The 21362-nt window shown below is 46.7% G+C and overlaps 1 protein-coding gene across 2 annotated transcripts; it reads right to left on the reverse strand.

The window, feature by feature from the left end:
• Positions 1 to 5267: 5267 nt before the first annotated feature.
• s1pr1 (sphingosine-1-phosphate receptor 1) lies at positions 5268 to 9782 on the reverse strand. 2 transcript variants are annotated; one of them, XM_055642351.1, is made up of 3 exons: positions 9512 to 9782; positions 8977 to 9139; positions 5268 to 7871 (listed from the first exon to the last, which is right to left on the reverse strand). In XM_055642351.1, the coding sequence occupies exon 3, from the start codon at positions 7798 to 7800 to the stop codon at positions 6685 to 6687; it is 1116 nt and encodes a 371-aa protein (XP_055498326.1). In that variant the 5' UTR covers positions 7801 to 7871; positions 8977 to 9139; positions 9512 to 9782; the 3' UTR covers positions 5268 to 6684. The 2 variants fall into 2 exon arrangements, with proteins under 2 accessions (XP_055498326.1, XP_055498325.1); XM_055642350.1 differs by lacking the exon at positions 8977 to 9139.
• Between the last annotated feature and the right edge of the window lie 11580 nt (positions 9783 to 21362).

Below are 21362 nucleotides of genomic sequence, written 5' to 3' on the forward strand. Positions count from 1 at the left end.
ATATCCCAGTAGTTCTAACATCAGCCTTTGTAGGACTTTGAAAGATTGTAATGTCATCTCTGCCAGTCTTCCAGGTTATTGTATCTAGACCCCTTACAATTTGTGTACACCATCTTTCATGCGCTACATTCAGCTCGGAATCATCTTGACTATAAGTACATTTATGTCAGGATGCTATTCATTGACTCCAGCTCAGCTCTCAACACCATAATACTGAAAAAGCTCATTCGCAATGCTTCTGAACCTTGATCTTGGACTTTCATCTGCAAATGGCTTTTGGACTTCCTGACCAGCAGGTTTGATAGAATATCAAATAGAACTAGTCATAACTTTTCCTCCACTTTGACCCTCAATACTGAGCCCCTCAAGGGTTGTGTGTTCAGGCCCTTGTATACATTGCCAACTCGACCTTTAAGTTTGCTGATGATACCACTATTGTCAGCTGGATCAATAACAAAGTGGCAAATTACAGGAAAGAGACTGAGAATCTTGTGTCATGGGGGTTAGAACAAGAACTTAGCCCAAAATGTCATCAGGTCAAAAGAGTTCATTGTTCACAACAACCCTGTTCTCATCAATGGAGTTACTGAAGAGATGGTCAGCAGCTTCAAGTTCCTTAGCACCAGCAACCTAACCCAGTCCCTTCACGCTGATGCAGTGATCGAGAACATGCATCAGCATATTTACTTTCTTAGGTGCCTGAGAAGATTCAACATGTCTTTGAGAATTCTCTTTAATTTCTACAGATGTGCTGTAGAATGTATTCTGAGCATTTACATCCACACCTGACATGCAACTGCTCTGCTCTTGACTGCCTGAACTTGAAGTGAGCATAGAGTGAAGTTAATTTACTACAAATTTGTTAAAATACATTGTATTCCAATTATTCTATTAACAGAGTGATGACCACAGCCCAGCCCATCACAGATTCACCACTTCCTTCTATCCAGTCCATCGTCATGGTGCATGGCATCAGGAAATCTAAAGGACAGCTGCCATCCTGGCTATTCTCTTTTCTCTCTTTTACCTTCTGCGAAATTGAAAGCCCAGACGTTCTGACTAATGGGCCTGTCCCACTTAGGCGATTTTTTAGGCGACTGCCAAAAAATGTTCAACATGTTGAATCTTCTCAATGATCATCTACTGAATGTGGATGATCAGCCGTGATCACGGTGAATGGCAGTGCTGGCACGAAGGGCCGAATGGCCTACTCCTGCAACTATTGTTTATTGCCTCTGAACTAATCATCAATTTCATGCCCCCCCCCCCCCCCCCTTCCCAGAGGTGCTGTCACGTGCTTTTACTCTTAACTCTCCTTATTTGGTTGTTCCATTATTGTTCTTCAATTATTTTTACAGTACTTAAGATTGCATTATTTTGCAGTTTTGCGTTCGTAATTGTATTTATTGTTATATTTATAAATACCATACATATACGGTTTACTCTGAGAGCTTCATGTGAACAAGTAATTTAATTTCCCCCTTGTGTATATTCCAAAGACGAGCAGGGTTGTAGGTTAATTGGCTTCTGTAAATCACCCCTTCGCTTTGCTCGTGTGTCAGACAACGTTCTGCCATCGCTTTGCCCTTATCGTGTAGGATGCGAAAATGGGATATCATTGAACTAATGTACGGGTGATCAATGGTCGACGTGGACTCGGTGTCCCAAAGGGCCTGTTTCCACAACTCACCCAGAGAGTTGTGAATCTATGGAATTCTCTGCCTCAGAAGGCAGTGGAGGCCGATTCTCTGGTTGCTTTCAAGAGACAGTTAGATAGAGCTCTTAAAGATAGCAGAGTCGGGGGATATGGGGAGAAGGCAGGAACGGGGTACTGATTGTGGATGATCAGCCATGATCACAGTGAATGGCGGTGCTGGCTCGAAGGGCCGAATGGCCTACTCCTGCACCTATTGTCTATTATCTCCAAAACTAAAGCTCTAAAACAATAAACCTATCTGAATCTGAAGCTGAATCCGATGTTTCAAGAAATGACAACAGCTCCCCCAGCTGATTAGGTAAAGAATTTTTAACTGTCCACATGTGGTGAATGCATTGTATGCTCAGCAAAGGTAAAATCTCAAATAAATTTGCTAAAATGTCTCACAATCCTGCTTTATTATTGGGTTCTGCCCATATTAATACCATAACGTTGAAGTTCTCCTGTCTCCCTTTTCAGTATCACAAACAAATTTTCCTCGTACCATGTAGGCCCTTCGGCACGCAATGTCTGTTGAACATGATGCGAAGACAAACTCATATCTGCCAGCACACTCTTTCCCCCCCCCCCCCCCCCCAGCTCTGCTCGTGGAGATTAGATAATGCTGGGTTCTAGCTGTCATAATTTTATATACTTCTCTCAGATCTTCCCTCAACCTCTGGTATTCCTGACGAAAAAATCAAAGTTTCTTCAATCTCTCTTTATAGCTTTGTTCACTCATGTGTCAGACGACATATAGCTCGCTGTTGGCTTCTAGAGTTGTCCAACATGTTGATAGTATTGGTTGCCTGACGCTTCACAGAGTGCATTGTGTCGTCGTTTTGGGGGATAGCCACAAGGAGGCTTCTGTCATGGTCCCCTCTTTATCGCTAGTAACTTCTGATACAGGCATCATGCTGGTGGTAATAGAAAGGTGTTGCCATGGGCACTCGCATGGGCCCCAGCTATGCCTGCCTTTTTGTTAGGTACGTCGAACAGTCCCTGTTCCAGGTGTACACTGGCCCTATCCTCCAACTCTATCTCCACTACATTGATCACTGCTTCGAGGCTACTTCCTGTACCCATGCAGAGCTCATGGACTTTATTAACTTCACCACTATTTTTTCACCTGCACTCGAATTCATTTGGACTATCTTGGACACCTCCATCCCCTTTCTTAATCACACCATCTCCATCACAGGAAATAGACTATTGACTGATGTCTATTACAAGCCTACTGACTTCCACAGTTATGTGATCTACAATTCTTCCTACCCTGCCTCTTGTGAAGACTCGATCCCCCAATTCCTCCGTCTCAAAGAGTACAAGATTTGGGACATCTCATTGCAGCTGTATAGAACATTAAGCCCCTGTCCCACTTGAACCGCAAATTATGCGACCTCATGGTCGCGTTGAGCCACGACTGTCCCGTGAAGGTCGTGCACGATTTCATGCATATGCACAGCCGTCTGGAGCGTGTGACGTCATTTGAAGATGGACACAAAGCTGGAGTAACTCAGTGGGACCAGTAGCATCCCTGGAGAGAAGGAATTGGTGACGTTTCGTGTCGAGACTCTTCTTCAGTCTGAAAAGAGGGTCTTATCCCGAAACGTCACCCATTGCTTCTCTCCAGAGATGCTGCCAGTCCCACTGAGTTACTCCAGCATTTTGTGTCTATCTTCAATTTTCTTGGCCCCGCACTGGGAGTGGAAGTGGGGGCGGATCCGGACTGCAATGGCCGTGAGCCCCAGGACGAGTTTGGCGATCATTTGCCTGCTTCTGCTGCTGTTGGAGGTGAGACATTGCGTCGCGCCAGGGTCTTAGGCCTGTCCCACTTTGGCCGTCAGTCCGCGACAGGCCGTTGGCGTGCGAAGATTTTGTTTGCTACAAAAATTTCAGAGCGCCGCATCAACATGGATTTTGTACAAGGGAGAATGTGCCTCACAAATTTGATTACATGTTTTGAAGTAACCAAGAAGGTTGATGAGGGCAAGGCTGCAGACATCTATATGGACTTCAGTAAGGCCTTTGATAAGGTACTGTATGGTAAGTTGCTCTGTGTAAAGGATATATCACATGGCATCCCGGGAGAGCTGGCTGCCTGGGCACAAAATTTGCCTCAGAAGGAAGCAGAGGGGGGTGGTGGAAGGTTGGTTTTCGGACTGGAGGCCATGGATTAGGTGTGCCTTAGGGTTAGGGCTCATTGCTGTTTGTGATTTATGTTAACGATTTAGATGAGAATGTGCAAGGCTTGATTAGTAAGTTTGCCAATTACATTAAATTAGCTGGTATCGTAGACAGTGAATCTATGGGAACTTAGGTAACTAACCAAGGACACCGTGGGAAGCTGGGGAAGAAATTGCAGGAGCCCTAATGGAGACATAATTAGACAATCGTGAGGAGCTAGGTGATTGGAGGGTGGCTAATGTTGTGCTTCTATCCACGAGGAATTGCAAGCCTGGGAACTACAAAACAGTTATCAGAAATTAAAGCAGGATGTTGATCAGCTGGGCGTGGGTTGAAGAATGGCTGATGGAGTTCAGTGTAGATAAGTGTAGGGTGTTGCATTTGGGGAAGTCAAACCAGGTAAGACCGTCACAGTGAATGCTCTCTGTCCTGGCCATACAAAGTGTTAGAACTCCATGCTCAGAGCTCTCCTGTACAGCATTGAAATCCCTTTTACATTTTCTAATGTAACTATTGGTGTGACCTATAACAAAAGATTTTGCATTAAAATGATCCCTAGATCTATTTCCTATTACTGTATATGTGGAATTGAACAAGCAGATAATTTTCCCAAATAATGTTGAACTTCTTAACAGAAAATGTTCTTGCACAAAAATCATAGCATATTTTTGCCTTCTAGATCCAGTGTGAATCATTTCCCATTGTCCCTGCATATTGGACATCTTCCCTCCTATGAAGATACATTGTTTTACCACAGGATTATATTTTCCATTAGTGTGGAAATCCATTCAGCTACAAATTCCATGAGGAGCAGTTGCCCAACTAAATGCATTTGGAAGATTACTTGTAATCACCATGTTCTTGGAAATGTATCCCTCCTCCATTGATGCAAAACTCCTTCAGATTTTCACATTAATGTTATGCTTTGACACTTTCATGGCTGCATTTATTGTTTCTTTACGTGTCCCCCTGCATATCAGACCACACTAGAGGTCAGGCAGCATCGGTGGAAAGAGAAACAGATGTGACATTTCAGGACAGAAATCCTTCCTCCATTCTACCAAAGGGTCTTCGATCTGAAATATTCTCTGAATTTAATTTCTGTCTGTATCAGTCGTCCGTCTGTGATGTTGGCTCGGCTTGTTTGTTGTGTTCCTCATCACTTTTCACTTGGGAGTGGAAACCATGTCCAACTTGACCTCCCAGATTGTCTTGATGCCGTGCATTTGGCAACCCTTTCATTCTTCCATGTTCTCACTCACTAAATGTTCCCATACACAATAAACCCCTTTACATTTTATCTTCATGGTCACCCTGGCTTATCCGTTCAGAGATGCCCCCCTCTTGCCGCTTTATGAACTTATTATATTTGATTGAGGATAAGAATTTCAAAATATTAAGGCAATTGATTCCCATGACATTTAAAGAACTTAATCTCAATTACTTGGAAAGAAACTTATTTTTTTTCTATGTGCGAAAATAATGTGCGAATTATCCAAAACCACTGTACATCAGGACCAGGAACTGCTGAGAGACATAATTTCAATCATCCCAGTTTTCCAACAGATCAAAATCCACTATACAAAACTGACTGCTTCCATTCCTTCCCAACTTTAATAGTTTTATATGTGAGTGAAGATTTGATTAGTAAATTATTCTCCTATCTATGAAGGGTGCATCGTAATAAATGAAAGCTTAAAACATTTGTTGGATTTTAAAGTATATTTACATATATTCTGTGTGATTCCATTTGAATGTCATTCTCGCATTTTCAGAATGTCACAATATCCAATTCGGAAGAAATCATGCCATTTATAATACTTTGTGTCAACTCCTAATTGCATAATTTCAATAATTTAGACGGCTTTTGTTTGGGCAAAAACCTAAATACAGTATTTATAGTAATTTTACGCAAATAAATCTGGGGAACTGCTAATTATGTTTCACAATGTTAATAAATTAATAATCAGAGGTTAAGTTCACAATAATCAAAGGGTGGAGTGACACTTTTATACATTCAAAATTATACAGTTCAGGCCCGTAAGTAACTTTTTAATTGGTGACATTTCAACATTATATTCTCTTTATCTTATTTTACAAAACAGGTATGATAGAATATTTTAATACTGTGCCTAGACAGGAATTTAATGCCTGATAATGCTTCTCTAAAATACTCGGCCTCTTAGTAAAAAATAACCGCTTCGCCAAAGTCACAAAATTGCCAAGTGTTTGGGAACTTGGCAGTCAGTCCATAAGATGTTCTCCACGTGATCTATTGTCCAGGAAACTCTAAAATCTATGCCACTCCTGAAGGTGGGTTGGGACACAGGAGTTAGCATCGTGAACGGTAACATTCTTGATTCCCAAAGTCTTGAGGCTGGCCAAAAATATTGGTTGCCACGTTCGCATTATGGATAAATGCATGTATCTCCCTTTCGAAGTCCCGAGCAACAGTGTCCATGCATTGTTAAGAGTTTGCATTGCTGTTCCTTTGGGAGAATGAAGTGCGGGCTTGGCCACTCCATCCCGGACTGGCCGGGACGTGTCTAAGTTTGGAGGTTGAGGATCACATTGCCCCGAGTTGAGGTGTGTAGGAAGGAACTGTAGATGCTGGTTATACGCCGAAGATAGACACACAATGCTGGAGTAACTCAGTGGGACAGGCAGCATCTCTGGAGAGAAGGAATGGGTGGCGCTTCAGGTCGAGACACTTCTTCAGACGTGAGTTGAGGCGCCGCCGCCGCTGTCTTCGTCTTCACCGCGGCTCCAAGGGGGTGGATGAGGGTTGACTCTGCCACTCCTCACGCAGAAGAGTTGATATTCCCGGACGACATGAGGGTCTCGGGGGTGCCGCACTCGTCCTTGTGCTGGAGCGACGAGTTGTCGGATTTGCTGCGGTTGAAGTCGGCCCCGGTGGCGCCGGCCGCCGCCTTGAGTGACCAATGGTGGCAGCACAGCAGCCGGGCGAAAGCCCGCCTCATCTCCCGGTTGGTCAGCGTGTAGATGATGGGGTTCATGGCCGAGTTGAGCACGGCCAGCGCCAGGAACCACTCGGCCCGGTACAGCACCGGGCAGCCCCTCACCGCGCACGCCACGTCGAAGAGTAGCAGCACGAATAGCGGCGACCAGCAGGCGATGAAGCCGCTCAACACGATGATGACCGTCTTCAGCAGCGCCAGCGCCTTCTCGTCGTTCCTGCTCTGCCGGACCGAGTAGCGGTTGAAGGTGAGGCGGCGGGTCCTCGACCTCACCAGCAGGTAGATGCGAGCGTACAGCAGCACGATGGCCAGCAGGATGATGCTGAACACGCTGGTGCAGAAGAGGATATAGTGCTTGTGGTAGAGGGGCAACACGGTGGAGCAGTACTTGAGGCGGCGCAGGCAGTTCCAGCCCATGATAGGCAGCCCGCCCAGCAACAGCGACAGCAGCCAGCAGCCGCTGATCAGCAGGAAGACACGGTGGCTACCGCCAGAGTTGTGCGGCTTCAGCTTCATCATGGTCAGGTAGCGCTCGATGGCGATGGCCAGCAGGCTGAGCACGGAGGCGGCCAGCGCCACGAACATGCTGCCCTCCCTCAGGAACCACTGGGCCGGGGTGAGGCGGTACGTGTTGGAGCCGGACAGCAGGATGTTGACGGTGTAGGCGGCGCCGGCCAGCAGGTCGGACAGCGCCAGGTTGCCGATGAAGTAATACATGGCGCGGTGGAACTTCTTGGTCTGCCAGATGGCCAGCAGCACCATCAGGTTCTCCAGGATGATCAGGCAGCACACCACGATGAACAGGATGGGCGTGACACGGAGGCCACTCTCACCCTCGCTGTTCGGCAGCTTGCCCGTGAAATTATAATGTTGTACAATGACCTTCGGGTCCGTGTAGCTGGGCTCTGCGGACAGACCCTGGCCGCCTCTCGCCTCCATCGCTCGCTGTCACGTTGGCGCCTTTTCCCGACTGGCTGTGAAGAGGCGAGTCAGACCAAGGGCATGTATACCTGCAAAACCAAATCACAGGGTCAGGTCGCTGTCCGCATACGATTCGCACAGCCAACCCCCCTCGAACAACAAATTGGCATGGAAGGGTCTCGACCCGAAACTTCACCCCTTCCTTCTCTCCAGAGATGCTGCCTGACTGTCACGATGAGTTATTCCGGCACTTTATGTCTCTCTTAGGCAGGTTGGACACAAAGGTAGACACAAAAAATGCTGGAGTAACTCAGCGGGACAGGCAGCATCTCTGGAGGGAAGGAAGGAATGGGTGACTTTTCAGGTCGAGTTTCATCTTCAGGCTGATCTCTGGGGGGGGAGAGGGGGGGGGGGGGGGGGGGGGGGGAATGGAAATAAGCGATATAGACGGCGATATAGAACAAAGAAATGAAAGATATATGCAAAAACAGTAACTGATCGAGAAAATGGTCCCCATTGTTAGCTGTGGGAGAGGTGAAAACGAGTTAGGCACAAGATGCTAGAGTAACTCAGCGGGTCAGGCAGCATCTCTGGAGAACATGGATAGGCGAAGTTTCGGATCGGGACCCTTCTACGGGGAGCGAGGGAGAAATAGAAGCGAAAAGAGGCAGGACAAAATCTGACATGTTGGCTGTTTTAAGGGAACATTTACTCTTAAAACTATCAGCAATTAACCATGCCGCCACGGGGAGGCGTGAGTGCGTCGCGTAATATCAGAAATATGTCAAACACAAGCAATTAAAATCATATATGCAATATATCCACATAATGCACACATTTTGTGGAAGCATATTCGGTTATGAGCTGTATTTATTTTTGCCAAAATCATAAATATCTTAAAATAACTCACAATATACTACTCTATGCGTATGTTGTAGATACGGAATAGTTTCGTCAAAAATAAATTACATTCCATAATAACCAATAAAACCACAAATACTTAACGTTTCAATTAGCAATATTACACGTTCAGTTAAAAATAAATCGGTTGTCCTCACACGGACAACAAATTCAATGCAACGTATTGCTTGCTAACTGTATCAAATCTCACATGTCGACGGAAAATATCAACCAAAATGAATTAAGTAGAGGAGTAAACAGAGTTTGCAGCTTGCTGTTTTGGTGGATATTTACCTTTTGGATGAAAAACCAATAAATAGTTCAGCTAAACAAGACCGTGAGAACGGGATGCCGTCTCCTCGATTCTAAACAATGAAAAGAACGGAGCTCCTCACAATCCTTTGCAACTCGTGAAAAGATTAGGCACATCTGTCCCAGACCGAGGTCTGTCGCTGTCCTAGTCAAAACAAAGGCAACTAAATTGTGAGACTGGGTGTGGATATAAAGATGCACTCAGCTGATAAAAAAAAGTACAAAACAGGAAAGCGCTTGACGTAAAGGTCTGGGAGGGGTGGCGACTAACCACTGAACAGTTAGACCCAGCCGACCGCAAGGCTGCTCAGTATTTGAGGCTCTCTATTAAAATTGCCCCCTCCCCCCCAAAAAAAATCCTAGCACCTCACACTCAATAATTCAGGAATACAAGTTCACAAATTCTTATGTAAAATCTTACAGTACAATGCAAAATAAGATATTCAGTCTTAATTAATAAGATGCACAACGTAGTTTGAACAGAATAGTGAGATAAAATATGTTTCCCTGTCCTTACCCAGTGTAGGATTCCGGGCGCTCTCTGAAGCTGCACTTCAGTGTTGTCGGTCTCACTACTTGTTGAAGTCACTGAAATGTTGAAGAGTCGCACGGGGATTTTTTTCAGCACCACTTGGCAGAGAGACGCCCCCTGGTTCCCTATTTGCTTCAAACAGTCAGCACTAACCCAGAAAGAGGTGGATTTACTCTGCAGTTCTATTTTCCTGTGGTCGGAGGCACCGCTTAACACAATTGGATACATTGAATGTATGCCAGCTCAAGTCTGATGCAGGGGCCCTTCCGCTGCTGGACACGGGGGGGGGGGGGGGGGGGGGGGGGGGTGTGGTGGAGACGCCCCTTAAAATAAGGGAAGGGATTCCACACCAGTGGGCCACATGAGTGACAAGAGCGGGGGGAATACATTTGTGAAAGTTGATTAATATATTGAATGTATAGCCTCCGAAAATGTCGGATGATTTTTCTTGCACGGTTCATGCATTGTATATATTTATTACTGAATAAAGTCTATTTTTAAATTAAAAAAATATATATATATATAGGGGCGACTGTTGAATCGAATCAGTTTGACAATTCTTAAGGGAGTAATGTATAATATTTCATAAATTTCCAAATATTGAATTCTGTTCCCACCATTTCAGATATTATAAAAACACTGAATGGATTTGAAACCTTCTTGCAAGTGGACTTCCCAGCATTAATAATCTGAAGAGAGACTTTCTTTTCTCTCTCCCGTACAGCCCACGCTTTAAATCAGCGTTTGTATGGAGCCCCATTCAGTTAGCAGTCTAAAGTACTGAATGCAATTGTGAGGTAGAGAGGCGGGAGTAGAATGGTTGTGATTCTCACTCGCTGACCAAAAGCAGTTCATTTTACTCTACGGAGCTGCGGTCGGAGCCCCATTCAACAGGATGCACCGAACCGCCGCTCCGCATGAAGTGACTGACTGGATTATTTGAACTGAATGTGAAGAGAAGAGGGAGCGATGCAGGCGGGGGTGAAGAGGGCGCTATTACGGAGGCCACTGTGAAGGACGAGCGTTAAGAGTATTGGAATCCTAGGCAGGAAACGCCAGCTGGGTATCCAGTTCCCTGGTGTTTCTCCGCAGCTCCCCTCCTACTCCATATCAGTCTGAAGAAGGGTTTCGGCCCGAAACGTCTCCTATTTCCTTCGCTCCATAGATGCTGCTGCCCCCGCTGAGTTTCTCCAGCATTTTTGTGTGCCAAGGAATAACTAATGTTGAGGGAAGTGGCTGGGAATATGTTTAAAAGTACAAATCGTGGGAAAATTGAGTAGATTTGCCGTTCATTGGAGACACCCACAGGACAGATTATTTAAGGTGAAATACGCTTTTTGGTCTGCTCGAACTTTGTTGACCCCCTCCCAGTGAGATAGAAGTCTGTACACTGACAATGACAATTAAAATTGAATCTGAACCTGTCTGGGAATGTTGCCGACTGGCACGCTCTAGACTGCAGGAGGACGTACTGAGGACACACAGAAACTCAGTGTAGCCAAGGCCAAGGCTCTGTGGAGGAGGACTGTAGGCTTCTTCTGCTGCTGCACATTGGGGGGCAGGGTGTGGTGGAGACACCCCTCAAACAATAGATGAATATCCTCCCGGGAGGCCACATGAATGGAAAGGGTGCCCGGTATAATGTGTAGGAAGGAACTGCATCGAAGGTAGACACAAAATGCTGGAGTAACTCAGCAGGACAGCAGCATCCCTGGTGAGAAGGGATGGGTGACGTTTCTGGTCGAGACCCTTCTTCAGTCCAATCAGGGGAAAGGGGAACGAGAGGTATAGACCTGATGTAGAGAATTATGGAACAAATGAAGGTTGCTCTATTTGTTCTATATCTATATATTTGTTGTATATTTGTTCTTTATTTCTCTACATCACCATCTAGATCTCTCATTTCCCTTTCCCCTGACAAGTCTGAAGAAACATCTCGATCCGGAAAATCACCCATTCCTTCTCTCCAGAGATGCTGCCTGTCCCGCTGAGTTACTCCAGCATTTTGTGTCTACGTCTGGTATAATGATAGTTTCTGTGAACACGACCAAACACAGCGCTAATGAATGTATGTATAGTCACTGAGAATGTTGAAAGAGGTTTACACAGTTCTTGTTTTGTATATATTTTTTATTCAGAATTTTATTTTTGGAAAAAAAGAATGTTTAACCTCAGGCGAGAGCTGCTGCCAAGTAGGCCCAGGAGGGTGAATGCATTCAAGATTCAGCTAAACAACCATTTGAGTGCCATTGCAAAAAGGAGGTTGCAGGCCCATAGGCATGGGGGCTGTAGCCACGGCTGTGTTTCTGCTTATGGAAGAGTTGCAGAGGAGAGTGGCACAGAAGGATCACCACACAACGTGCAAACAACCCCAGGCATCGGTGTTCAGGAGCAACTTGGGGCTGTGATTGAAGAGGCTGGGACTGGGGTGCGACACCTAGTCCAGAGTGCATTTCCTGTGACGATAAAGGTCGCTGCTGCCCTTAACCATTACACCACAGGAATTTTCCAAGCGCCCAATGTGTACATCTCCGGGAACAGTTTACTGTGTACCACCCTATTATATGAAGTCACTGATGCTTCGTGTATCATGCACTCACCTACCTAAGCTGGTGGCATGATGAGCAGAGGGAGTGGTAACAATACTTCTTCAGCCTCGTCAGCTGTCCTAAAGTGCAAGGCATCATCGATTGTTTTGTTTAGTTTAGAATTACAGCGCGGAAACAGGCCCTCTGGCCCTCTGAGTTTGCACCAACCAGCACTATACACGATCCCCATACACTAACACTATCCTAAACACACTAGTGACAATTTACAATCTTTTACCGAAGCCAATGAACCTACAAAGCTGTACGTCTTTGGAGTGTGGGAGGAAACCGAAGCACCCGGAGAAAACCCACGCAGGTCACGGGGAGAACGAACAAACTCCGTACAGACAGCACCCGTAGTCAGGATCGAACTCAGGTCTCTGGCGCTGTAAGGCAGCTACTCTATCGCTGCGCCACCGTGCTGCCATTGCACCTAATAACAGTCCTGTGGCCTATGTAAATGCAAAAGATTACTCTTCCCTCAATGTGGCAGTCATTGGGGTGTGGCGCTAGCAAGGGTAGGCACATGTAGGATCTGCACTTCTTTGCTCATTCCTGAATATTGCTCTTGCATTCAGACATGATCATTATTTCAGGACTTATCACTGGAGCTGGAGACAGTAATCATTAGTAAATAGCTCCACTTTTGACCATGTAAGGAAGCAATGAAGATAATTGAGTCCAGCTAAATACCATGAGGAATTCCTGCAAGATATCAGGGGCTCAAGATGATTATTAGCATTTGACAAACAAATGTATCTTCCTTTGTGCTAGATTTGACTAGCCAGTGGAAAGTATTCTCTCTGAACACATTTACCTGCATTTCATTTAGGCTTCATGATACTCACTTGATTCAAGGTTGTGCTGATGTCAAGCAGAGCCATCTTAACATCACCTTTGATATCTAGTTTTTTTGTTCACGGTTGATCAAGGTTGAAATGTGGCCTGGAAAAGAGTGGCACCACGGAAACCTAAACCGAACATTGGATCGGTAAGCAGGTTATTGGTGAATGGCATTGTCGAGGATATTTTCAATCACTTTGCCATTCAATGAGTGGCTTGGTAGGATGATGATTGCCATAATGAAGGTCCAATTTGTTCTACAGTTATGCATACTACAGAGAATTATTTTACTTCCTGGGACAACACCAATGATAAAATATTACTGGAATGGATTTGTTTGTAATCAGCTTGGTTTGGCAGTGTGGGTTTGTATTTATTAAGTCTTGCAGCTTAACACACAGGTATTTTACCTGATGAGACGCAGGAGGAGCCGGGCCTGGAATCACCCCATAGAGCCCGAAGCCTCCAAGTGACGCAACTAGTCCGGAGAAGGTTCGAGTCAAATGGCCTCAGGCCTGCAAGACGGCAGTCTGGCATCAGTTCGACGAGGACGTCGACAAGGTGCTAGAAGCAACTGCGAAGGGAGACGTGGACCAAAGGCTGCGGTCGATGACAACAATCATCATCAGCCTAGCTGTGGAAAGGTTTGGAGCAGTGGAGAAGAAGCCGGCCAGAACACCTTTCACCATGAACCAACGAGCAACGAAGATCCCCAAGATCCGGCAGGAGCTGAAGTCCCTCAAGAAGCAGTATAAAGAGGCCAGCAAAGAGCAACGTCCCCCCTTGGCTGAGCTGTGAACCATCCTGAGGAAGAAGCTGATGACCCTCCGTAGAGCTGAGTGGCATCGAAGACGCCGGAAGGAAAGAGCCAGGAAGCGAGGAGCATCCTTCATAGCCAACCCCTTCGGCTTCACCAAACAACTACCTGGGCAGAGGCACAGTGGGAGTTTGGCTTGCACTAAGGAGGTGATCAACATCCAGCCGACCTACAGTGACCCCGTCAGGCAGCAGGAGCTGGGCCAGTGCAACATCCTGATAAAACCACCTCCACCCATCAAGGAGTTTGATAGTAGAGAGCCACTCCTGAAAGAGGTCCAGGACGTTGTGAAGAGAGCAAGAGCTGGCTCAGCCCCTGGCCCGAGCGGAGTCCCCTACAGGGTCTACAAGAACTGCCCCTTGTTACTGAAACGGCTGTGGAAGATCCTGAAAGTCATCTGGAGGAGAGGGAAAAGTGGCGCAGCAGTGGCGATTCGCTGAAGGAGTCTGGATCCCAAAGGAGGAAGATTCCAAGAAGATCGATCAGTTCAGAATCATCTCCTTGCTAAGCGTTGAAGGCAAGATCTTCTTCAGCATAGTGGCGAGGCGGCTGACCAACTTCCTCTCCAGCAATGGCTACATCGACAGCTCAGTGCAAAAGGGAGGCTTGTCTGGAGTGCCGGGGTGTCTAGAGCACACGGGAGTGGTGACCCAGCTCATCAGAGAAGCCAGGGAGAACAAGGGAGACCTGACAGTGCTCTGGCTTGACCTGGCCAACGCCTACGGCTCCATCCCGCACAAGCTGATCCAGACAGTCATGGCCAAGCATCATGTGCCGGGCCAAGTGGCAGATCTCATCCTGGACTATTACAACCAGTTCAGCATGAGAGTCTCATCAGGGTCAGTAACATCAGAGTGGCACAGACTGGAGGTTGGGATCATCACAGGCTGTACCATCTCTGTGATCCTTTTTGCCTTGGCGATGAACATGATCGTCAAGTCTGCTGAGCCAGAGTGCCCGGGGCCCTCGGACCAAGTCAGGAATGCGCCAACCACCAATCAGAGCCTTCATGGACGACCTGACTGTCACCACTGAGTCAGTGCCAGGAGGCAGGTGGATCCTGCAGGGGTTGGAGAAACTGATTGGATGGGCAAGGATGAGGTTTAAGCCAGGAAAATCAAGGTCACTGGTGCTGAAGAAGGGCAAAGTCATGGACAGGTTCCGCTTCAGCATCGAAGGGACACCAATCCCAACTGTCTCCGAAAGGCCAGTGAAGAGTCTTGGCAAGGTGTTTAACAGCAGCCTGAAGGATACAGCATCTGTCCAGGCAACCTGTCAGGAGCTGGAGAGATGGTTGAGAGCAGTGGACCGGTCGGGGCTTCCCGGCAAGTTCAAGGCATGGATTTACCAGCATGGTATCCTGCCAAGGATACTCTGGTCACTGCTTGTCTACGAAGTCCCAATATCCATTGTAGAGAGATTGGAGAGGAAAGTCAGCAGCTTTCTCAGTAGGTGGCTGGGACTGCCCAGGAGCTTTAGCAGCATCGCCCTTTACGGAAATAACACCAAGGTCCAGCTGTCCCTGGAGGAGGAGTTTAAGGTGACTCGGGCCAGAGAGGTGATGCTGTACAGGGACTCCAGCGACCCCAAGGTGGCTCAAGCAGGGGTGGAGGTGAAAACTGGGAGGAAGTGGAGAGTCGGCGAAGCCGTGCTGCAAGCGGAGTCCCGGATACGCCACAGTCCTGGTGGGAGCAGTGACTCGAGGAAGAGCTGGCCTGGGAATCTTCCCATCTCCCCAGTTTGACAAGGCCAAGGGGAACGAGAGGCGCAGGCTGGTCCAGGAGGAAGTGAGGGCAGTGGTGAGGAGGAGAGGTCTACCAGAGCAGTTGGATTGAGGCAGCAGGGAGCTTGGACAAGGTGGGAGCAGGCCATGGACCGAAAAGTCACATGGACTGAGCTCTGGCAGGCTGAACCACAGCGCATCAAGTTCCTGGTCCAGGCAGTGTATGATGACCTGCCCAGCCCATCGAACTTCTTCATCTGGGGCAAAGCGGAATCTCCAGATTGCCCGCAATGCTCAGGCAAGGGGACGTTGGAACACATCCTGAGCTGTTGCCCAAAGGCTCTTGGGCAGGGCCGGTACACATGGCATCACGACCAGGTTCTCAAACCCATTGCAGAAGCCATCAGCATGGGAATCAGCAGCTGTAGACGAGAACACCCCACCACCCAGATGATCACCTTCGTGCAGCTGCCAAGAACCACAGCAGCCAGGAATCAGTCAGGGATCCTGGCAACTGCGCAGGACTGGCAGCTTTCCGTAGACCTGGTGAAACAGCTGAGGTTCCCACAGCACATTGCCACGACCACCCTGAGGCCAGATATCCTCCTGGTCTCAGAGGCGACCAAAAACATCGTCTTGTTGGAACTGACAGTGCCGTGGGAGGACCGTCTGGAGGAGGCCCACGAGAGGAAGATGGCCAAGTATGAAGAGCTGGTCATAGACTGCCGCAAGCAGGGCTGGAAGGCAAGGTGTACGCCCATCGAGGTTGGCTGCAGAGTTTTTGCAGGGCAATCACTACAAAGCCTTGAGTGCACTGGGCATCAACGGAGTGGCAAGGAGAAGGGCCATCAAGAACACCACAGAGGCAGCGGAGAAGGCCTCGAGATGGCTCTGGATCAGGAGAGGAGGTCCATGGGGACGAGCGAATGCCACCTGAACACGTCGTGATCTGATCAACCACGGCTGGGTCGCCTGGGTGAGGTAGTCTGATGTTGAAAGACCCGAAACACCCAATGACCCCAGGTTACATCACTGATGATGTGTTCAGGAGCATCTATCGATGTATTTGTATCAATGGTGTGCCAATGGTGCAGGGCTTTCTTCAAATCACATTGAACAAACCGAATTAGCTGGAAGTTGGCATTTTTGATTTGCAGGTATGGAGGATGTCACAAAGGATCACTCTCTTGACATTTGCAATGGACGATGGAATAAAGCGGATCTGCCAGAGTCGATCCCAATCCATAGAGTCTGGCAATGGGAACGAGTTTTGGGTAAGTACGTTTCAAAATGAAATCTTCTCGAGTCTTTCAGTCCCAGAGCCTCCAACAATCAAACTCAACCACAAACTCGCTAAAATACAATGGCTCAGCTGTAGAGTAGCTGCCTCACAGTGCCAGAGACCCAGGTTCGATCCTGACCATGGGTGCTGTCTGTACAGAGTTTGTATGTTCTCCCAGTGACTGCATAGGTTTTCTCTGAGTGCACCAGTTTCCTCTCACACTCCAAATCATACACGGTTGTAGGTTCATTGGCTTCTGTAAATTGTAAATTGTCACTAGTGTGTAGGATAGTGCTAGTGTACAGGGTTACCGCTTGTCGGCATGGACCGGAGTGTGATTAAACTGGGTAGGTGGTAATCATAGATACATCAATAAATACAATGATGAAGGTGCAAAGATAGTAGTGCAAAAACAAAATTAAAGTGCAATAATGGAATAACCAAATGAAATAGAGTTAAGAGACCATGTGGCAGCACCTCTGGGAAGTGGATAAAAGAGATGATTGGATCAGGAGTCTGACAGTGAGGAAGAAACCGCTGGTTGTCTAGACATTTGAGCTTTCATACTCTTATCCCTTTTCCCCAAACATAGATGAGGGAAAAGTGAATAGCCTGGTGGCAGGCATCACTGACTCTACGCCCAACCTTCCTAATGTACCACACCACGGGATGGAAGGAAGTGACTATCCTCTGATGGATTTGGGCTGTGTTCACCACTCTATGTAAGTTGGGGTAGTTAAGAGCAGGGCAGTTACCATACTAGGCTGAAATATATCCTGTTGGAATACTTTCTTGAATGCATCTGTAGGGGCTAAAGAGAACCCTCGAGGACATGCCAAATCTTCTCAGATGCCCAACAAATTAAATATGATTATAGAGACAATATGCTGGAGTAACTCATCGGGACAGGCAGCATCTCTGGAGAGAAGGAATGGGTGACGTTTCAGGTTGAGACCCTTCAGACTGAATCAATGATCAATATGATGATCACCGCATCAGTGTGATCAACTGGACTTTGCACTACATACTTTGACTTACAATATCATAGATGGATGCAAAATGCTGGAGTAACTCAGCGGGACAGGCAGCACCTCTGTTGGGATCCCATTCCTTCTCTCCAGAGATGCTGCCTGTCCCACTGAGTTACTCCAGCATTTTGTGTCTCCCTTTGGTGTAAACCAGCATCTGCAGTTCCTTCCTACACATTACACTATCATGGTCTGGTTTAGCAAGAATACGTGATATGATATATTTATTTTTAATGTGACTGTGAAGCAAGTGGCAAGACTTGACTGTGGCAAGTACGAATTTCAGTGTTCCTGTCCTGGAGGGCACATGAAATCTGCAGTTCCTTCCTACACACAGAAAATTAAACATGCCTGGGATCTTGATGTTTCTACAGCAGCATCATTCTTGAGGGCAGTGCTATGTTAACCTCGCCAGCCTTCCTCCCCTCCCCCATCGCCCCTCCCAACACTTCCTCAGGTCAGCAACCAATTGACTCTTCTTTTGTCTTGCTGGTGCTATTTTCCACAGGCAAAATATCGGGTTGTTTTTTTACCAGTTTAAAAGGGAGTTAATCCTATCTGAAATGTTGAGGGTAAATTGAAAGCATGACATGAAAGCCATGTCACTAAATAAATTTCGCAAGGGAGTATTTAATCAATAAAACTGGTGAAATTTAAAAATCCACGGTGAAATGGTGTTTGAATCAAAAACCCAACACAGTAATTAAACACCAAAACAAAGTGCTGGAGTTACTCAGAGAATCAGGTATCATCTCTGCAAGACATGGATAGTTGATGTTTTGTGTCAGGATTCCTCTTATGTCTGATTGTATTTCGGGGAGGGGGGTGTGGTGGGGGGGGGGGGGGGGGGGGGGGGGAGTCGGTTGGACAATTCAGTGCCTGGTAAGGGATAGGTGGATATAGGTGAGGGGTGGCAGGGGGTGGGGTGGTTATTGGCAGATGGGTGGACAAGGGCTAGAGATAAAAGGGAGTCAGAAGGATATATGATAAGAGGAGTGAAATGGTAAGCTAGAGGAAGAGATTGGGTGGAAAGGGCTGGGGAGCGGGAAGGGCAAAGGAGTGAGAGATAGTTGGAGAAATGGGTGCACACCTGGGTGGGACACAAGGAAGAGGGGGGGGGGGAGGGTGAGGTGTTACCTTAAGAATTCAATGTTCATATCGTGGTATGTGCAGCCAGATGTGAGGACATGCGAGCCATGGCCTGCAGAGGAAAGTCGCCGATCCGGTCCCTGCTCATCCCCTGAGGACCGCAGCACCAGCGAGGCAGATGGAAGGAGCTGGCGATAGTGAGAGCAAGGGCTGATCAGAGAATGAACCAGGGTCTCACCATCCACACCCACAGGGTTGACAGGGAGGAGCCCCCAGGGCACAAAGGCTGAAGGTGGGTGGGTGGGGAGAGGGACGATGGTTCGCTGGATGATCTAGAGATGGAGGCCACGGCTGGAGGTCCTGCAGCAGCCTGGAGCTTGCCTGGATCTGGATCCGCTCCAGAAGACCCAGCATGTGGGCCGGACTTTGAGAGTAGCGCCAAAACCTGGCGACTCTTGCATGCGGTTTCAGTGGACTATTTCTATGCACTTTGTACTAATCTGAGCTTGTGCATAGGTATGGCAATACTTTACTGAACTGTTTGCAAAAAAATTAATCTACGTGTACTTCTGTACCTGTGATATTAAAGATCCATCAAACCATTGAGTTGTAAGATACTCATGTGGAAGAAGAGGTGGTGCTGCTCCAGTATGAGTGTGGTCTCTGCCAATGAAGGAGGCCTAGGGCGGAATTGTCAGTGTGGAAATGAGAAGGGGAGTTATAATGGTTAGCAACTAGCATGCCTTGGTCCGAGCACAAGTGTCCTGCAAAACGATGGCCCAGTCAATGCTTTGCCTCGTCAATGTAAAGGGGGCCACATTGGGAGCACCAAGTGCTGTAGATGAGGTTACAGGAGGTGTATGTGAACCACTCTCACCAGGAAGGGCTGCTGGGGTCCCTGGATGGGTGCCCCCTATTCATGCCCTCCAAAGATGCTGCCTGACCTGCCGAGTTACTCCAGCACTTTGGGGTGTTTTTTTTTTTGTAAGCCTGCATCTGCAGTTCCATGTGTCCTCAGTTGTTAAATCTGCAGGACTGCTTTAGAAATGATTTCTCACAAATGTTGCCGTAATATACACAAGAATCAGTCATAGCTCATTTCATTTTAAATAAACCATTATTAGCCTATTTATTTGCAGTATTCTCAACAAGGCTATTCATAAGCATTGGATTTATGTATTCAAGGACCAGGCCAACAATACTGTATCTGGTTGTGTGAAAAAACTGTTTTACCTCAAAAGAGGTCTACATTCTCAATGTAGCTCTCCCAGCAATAAAAAAAACATTGTGTACATTTGCTGTCTACCTTCCAAATTCCCAGTCAATACTTCAGTGATTCCATTTGTAAATTATCATAATTTTTAGGGTCTGAAGCCCAACATTCATTGTTGCTTGTCCCCCTCATCTGCCAGTTCAGTTCCCCAAAGATCAAGACGGGTAAAATTGAGGAGGGCTGGTAGCGAGTGAAATATGCAGTACATAGCGGTATCTTGCTGTGACTAGCATTCCCTGCTGCAACACCTTGATATTTGAAATTCCACTTTGTGTGTGGTATCTTGATTAACAACTATCATCAAAACTATCTTGCGTTATATAATAGAACATAGAACAGCACAGCACCAGAACAGGCTCTTTGCTCCACAATCTCTGTGCCGAACATGGTGCCGAGTGCATCTACCTGCATGTAACCCACATCCTTCAATTCCCTAAATATCCATATGCCTAGCATAAAGACTTTCATGCTAACATATCTACTTCAACCACAACTCCTGGCAGCGTGTTCCAGGCACTCACCACCCTCAGTGTCCCACTCATCTTTACATTTTGCCCCTCTCAGTGTCAGTATCAGCATTAGTATTTACTTTGTTCAAGAAGGAACTGCAGATGCTGGAAAATCGAAGGTACATAAAAATGCTGGAGAAACTCAGCGGGTGCAGCAGCATCTATGGAGCGAAGGAGATAGGTAGTTCTTCAGACTCCTTCGCTCCATAGATGCCGCTGCACCCGCTGAGTTTCTCCAGCATTTTTGTGTACCTTCAGTATTTACTTTAATGTCATTTTAACTGAGTACTTACATACACAGATGAAACGAAAAAATTGTTTCTCAATCAGTTCCCATCAGTGCGGTTAATAAAAACAGAATAAATACATATAGCTTTAAAAATTAAAATTACCATATCTAAAATAGGCCTAAAAATTGAAATAAAAGCAGACATTCAGACCTTAATGTTGTGCCCTCTAGTATTTACAGAGCAAACTAGGAGGCTCTTACATGCTCTTACAATAGGATGTGATTACACTGCAGAGGGTACAGAGGAGATTTAGTAGGATTTTGCCTGGGATGTGGTGTTTTAGCTGCAAGGGATGATTGTAGGCTAGATTTGTTTTCTTTGGGGAGAGAAAACTGGGGGGACAACTAAAAGATATGTACAAATAGATTCAAATATAACCTGAGATTGTATATTT

Source organism: Leucoraja erinacea, chromosome 10 (assembly GCF_028641065.1).
Source record: "Leucoraja erinacea ecotype New England chromosome 10, Leri_hhj_1, whole genome shotgun sequence".
NCBI classification, from domain to species: Eukaryota; Metazoa; Chordata; class Chondrichthyes; order Rajiformes; family Rajidae; genus Leucoraja; species Leucoraja erinaceus.

Coding starts and splice junctions, on each gene's coding strand:
- s1pr1 (XM_055642350.1), bottom strand. CDS start 7,800: ATGGAGGCGAGAGGCGGCCAGGGTCTGTCCGCAGAGCCCAGCTACACG.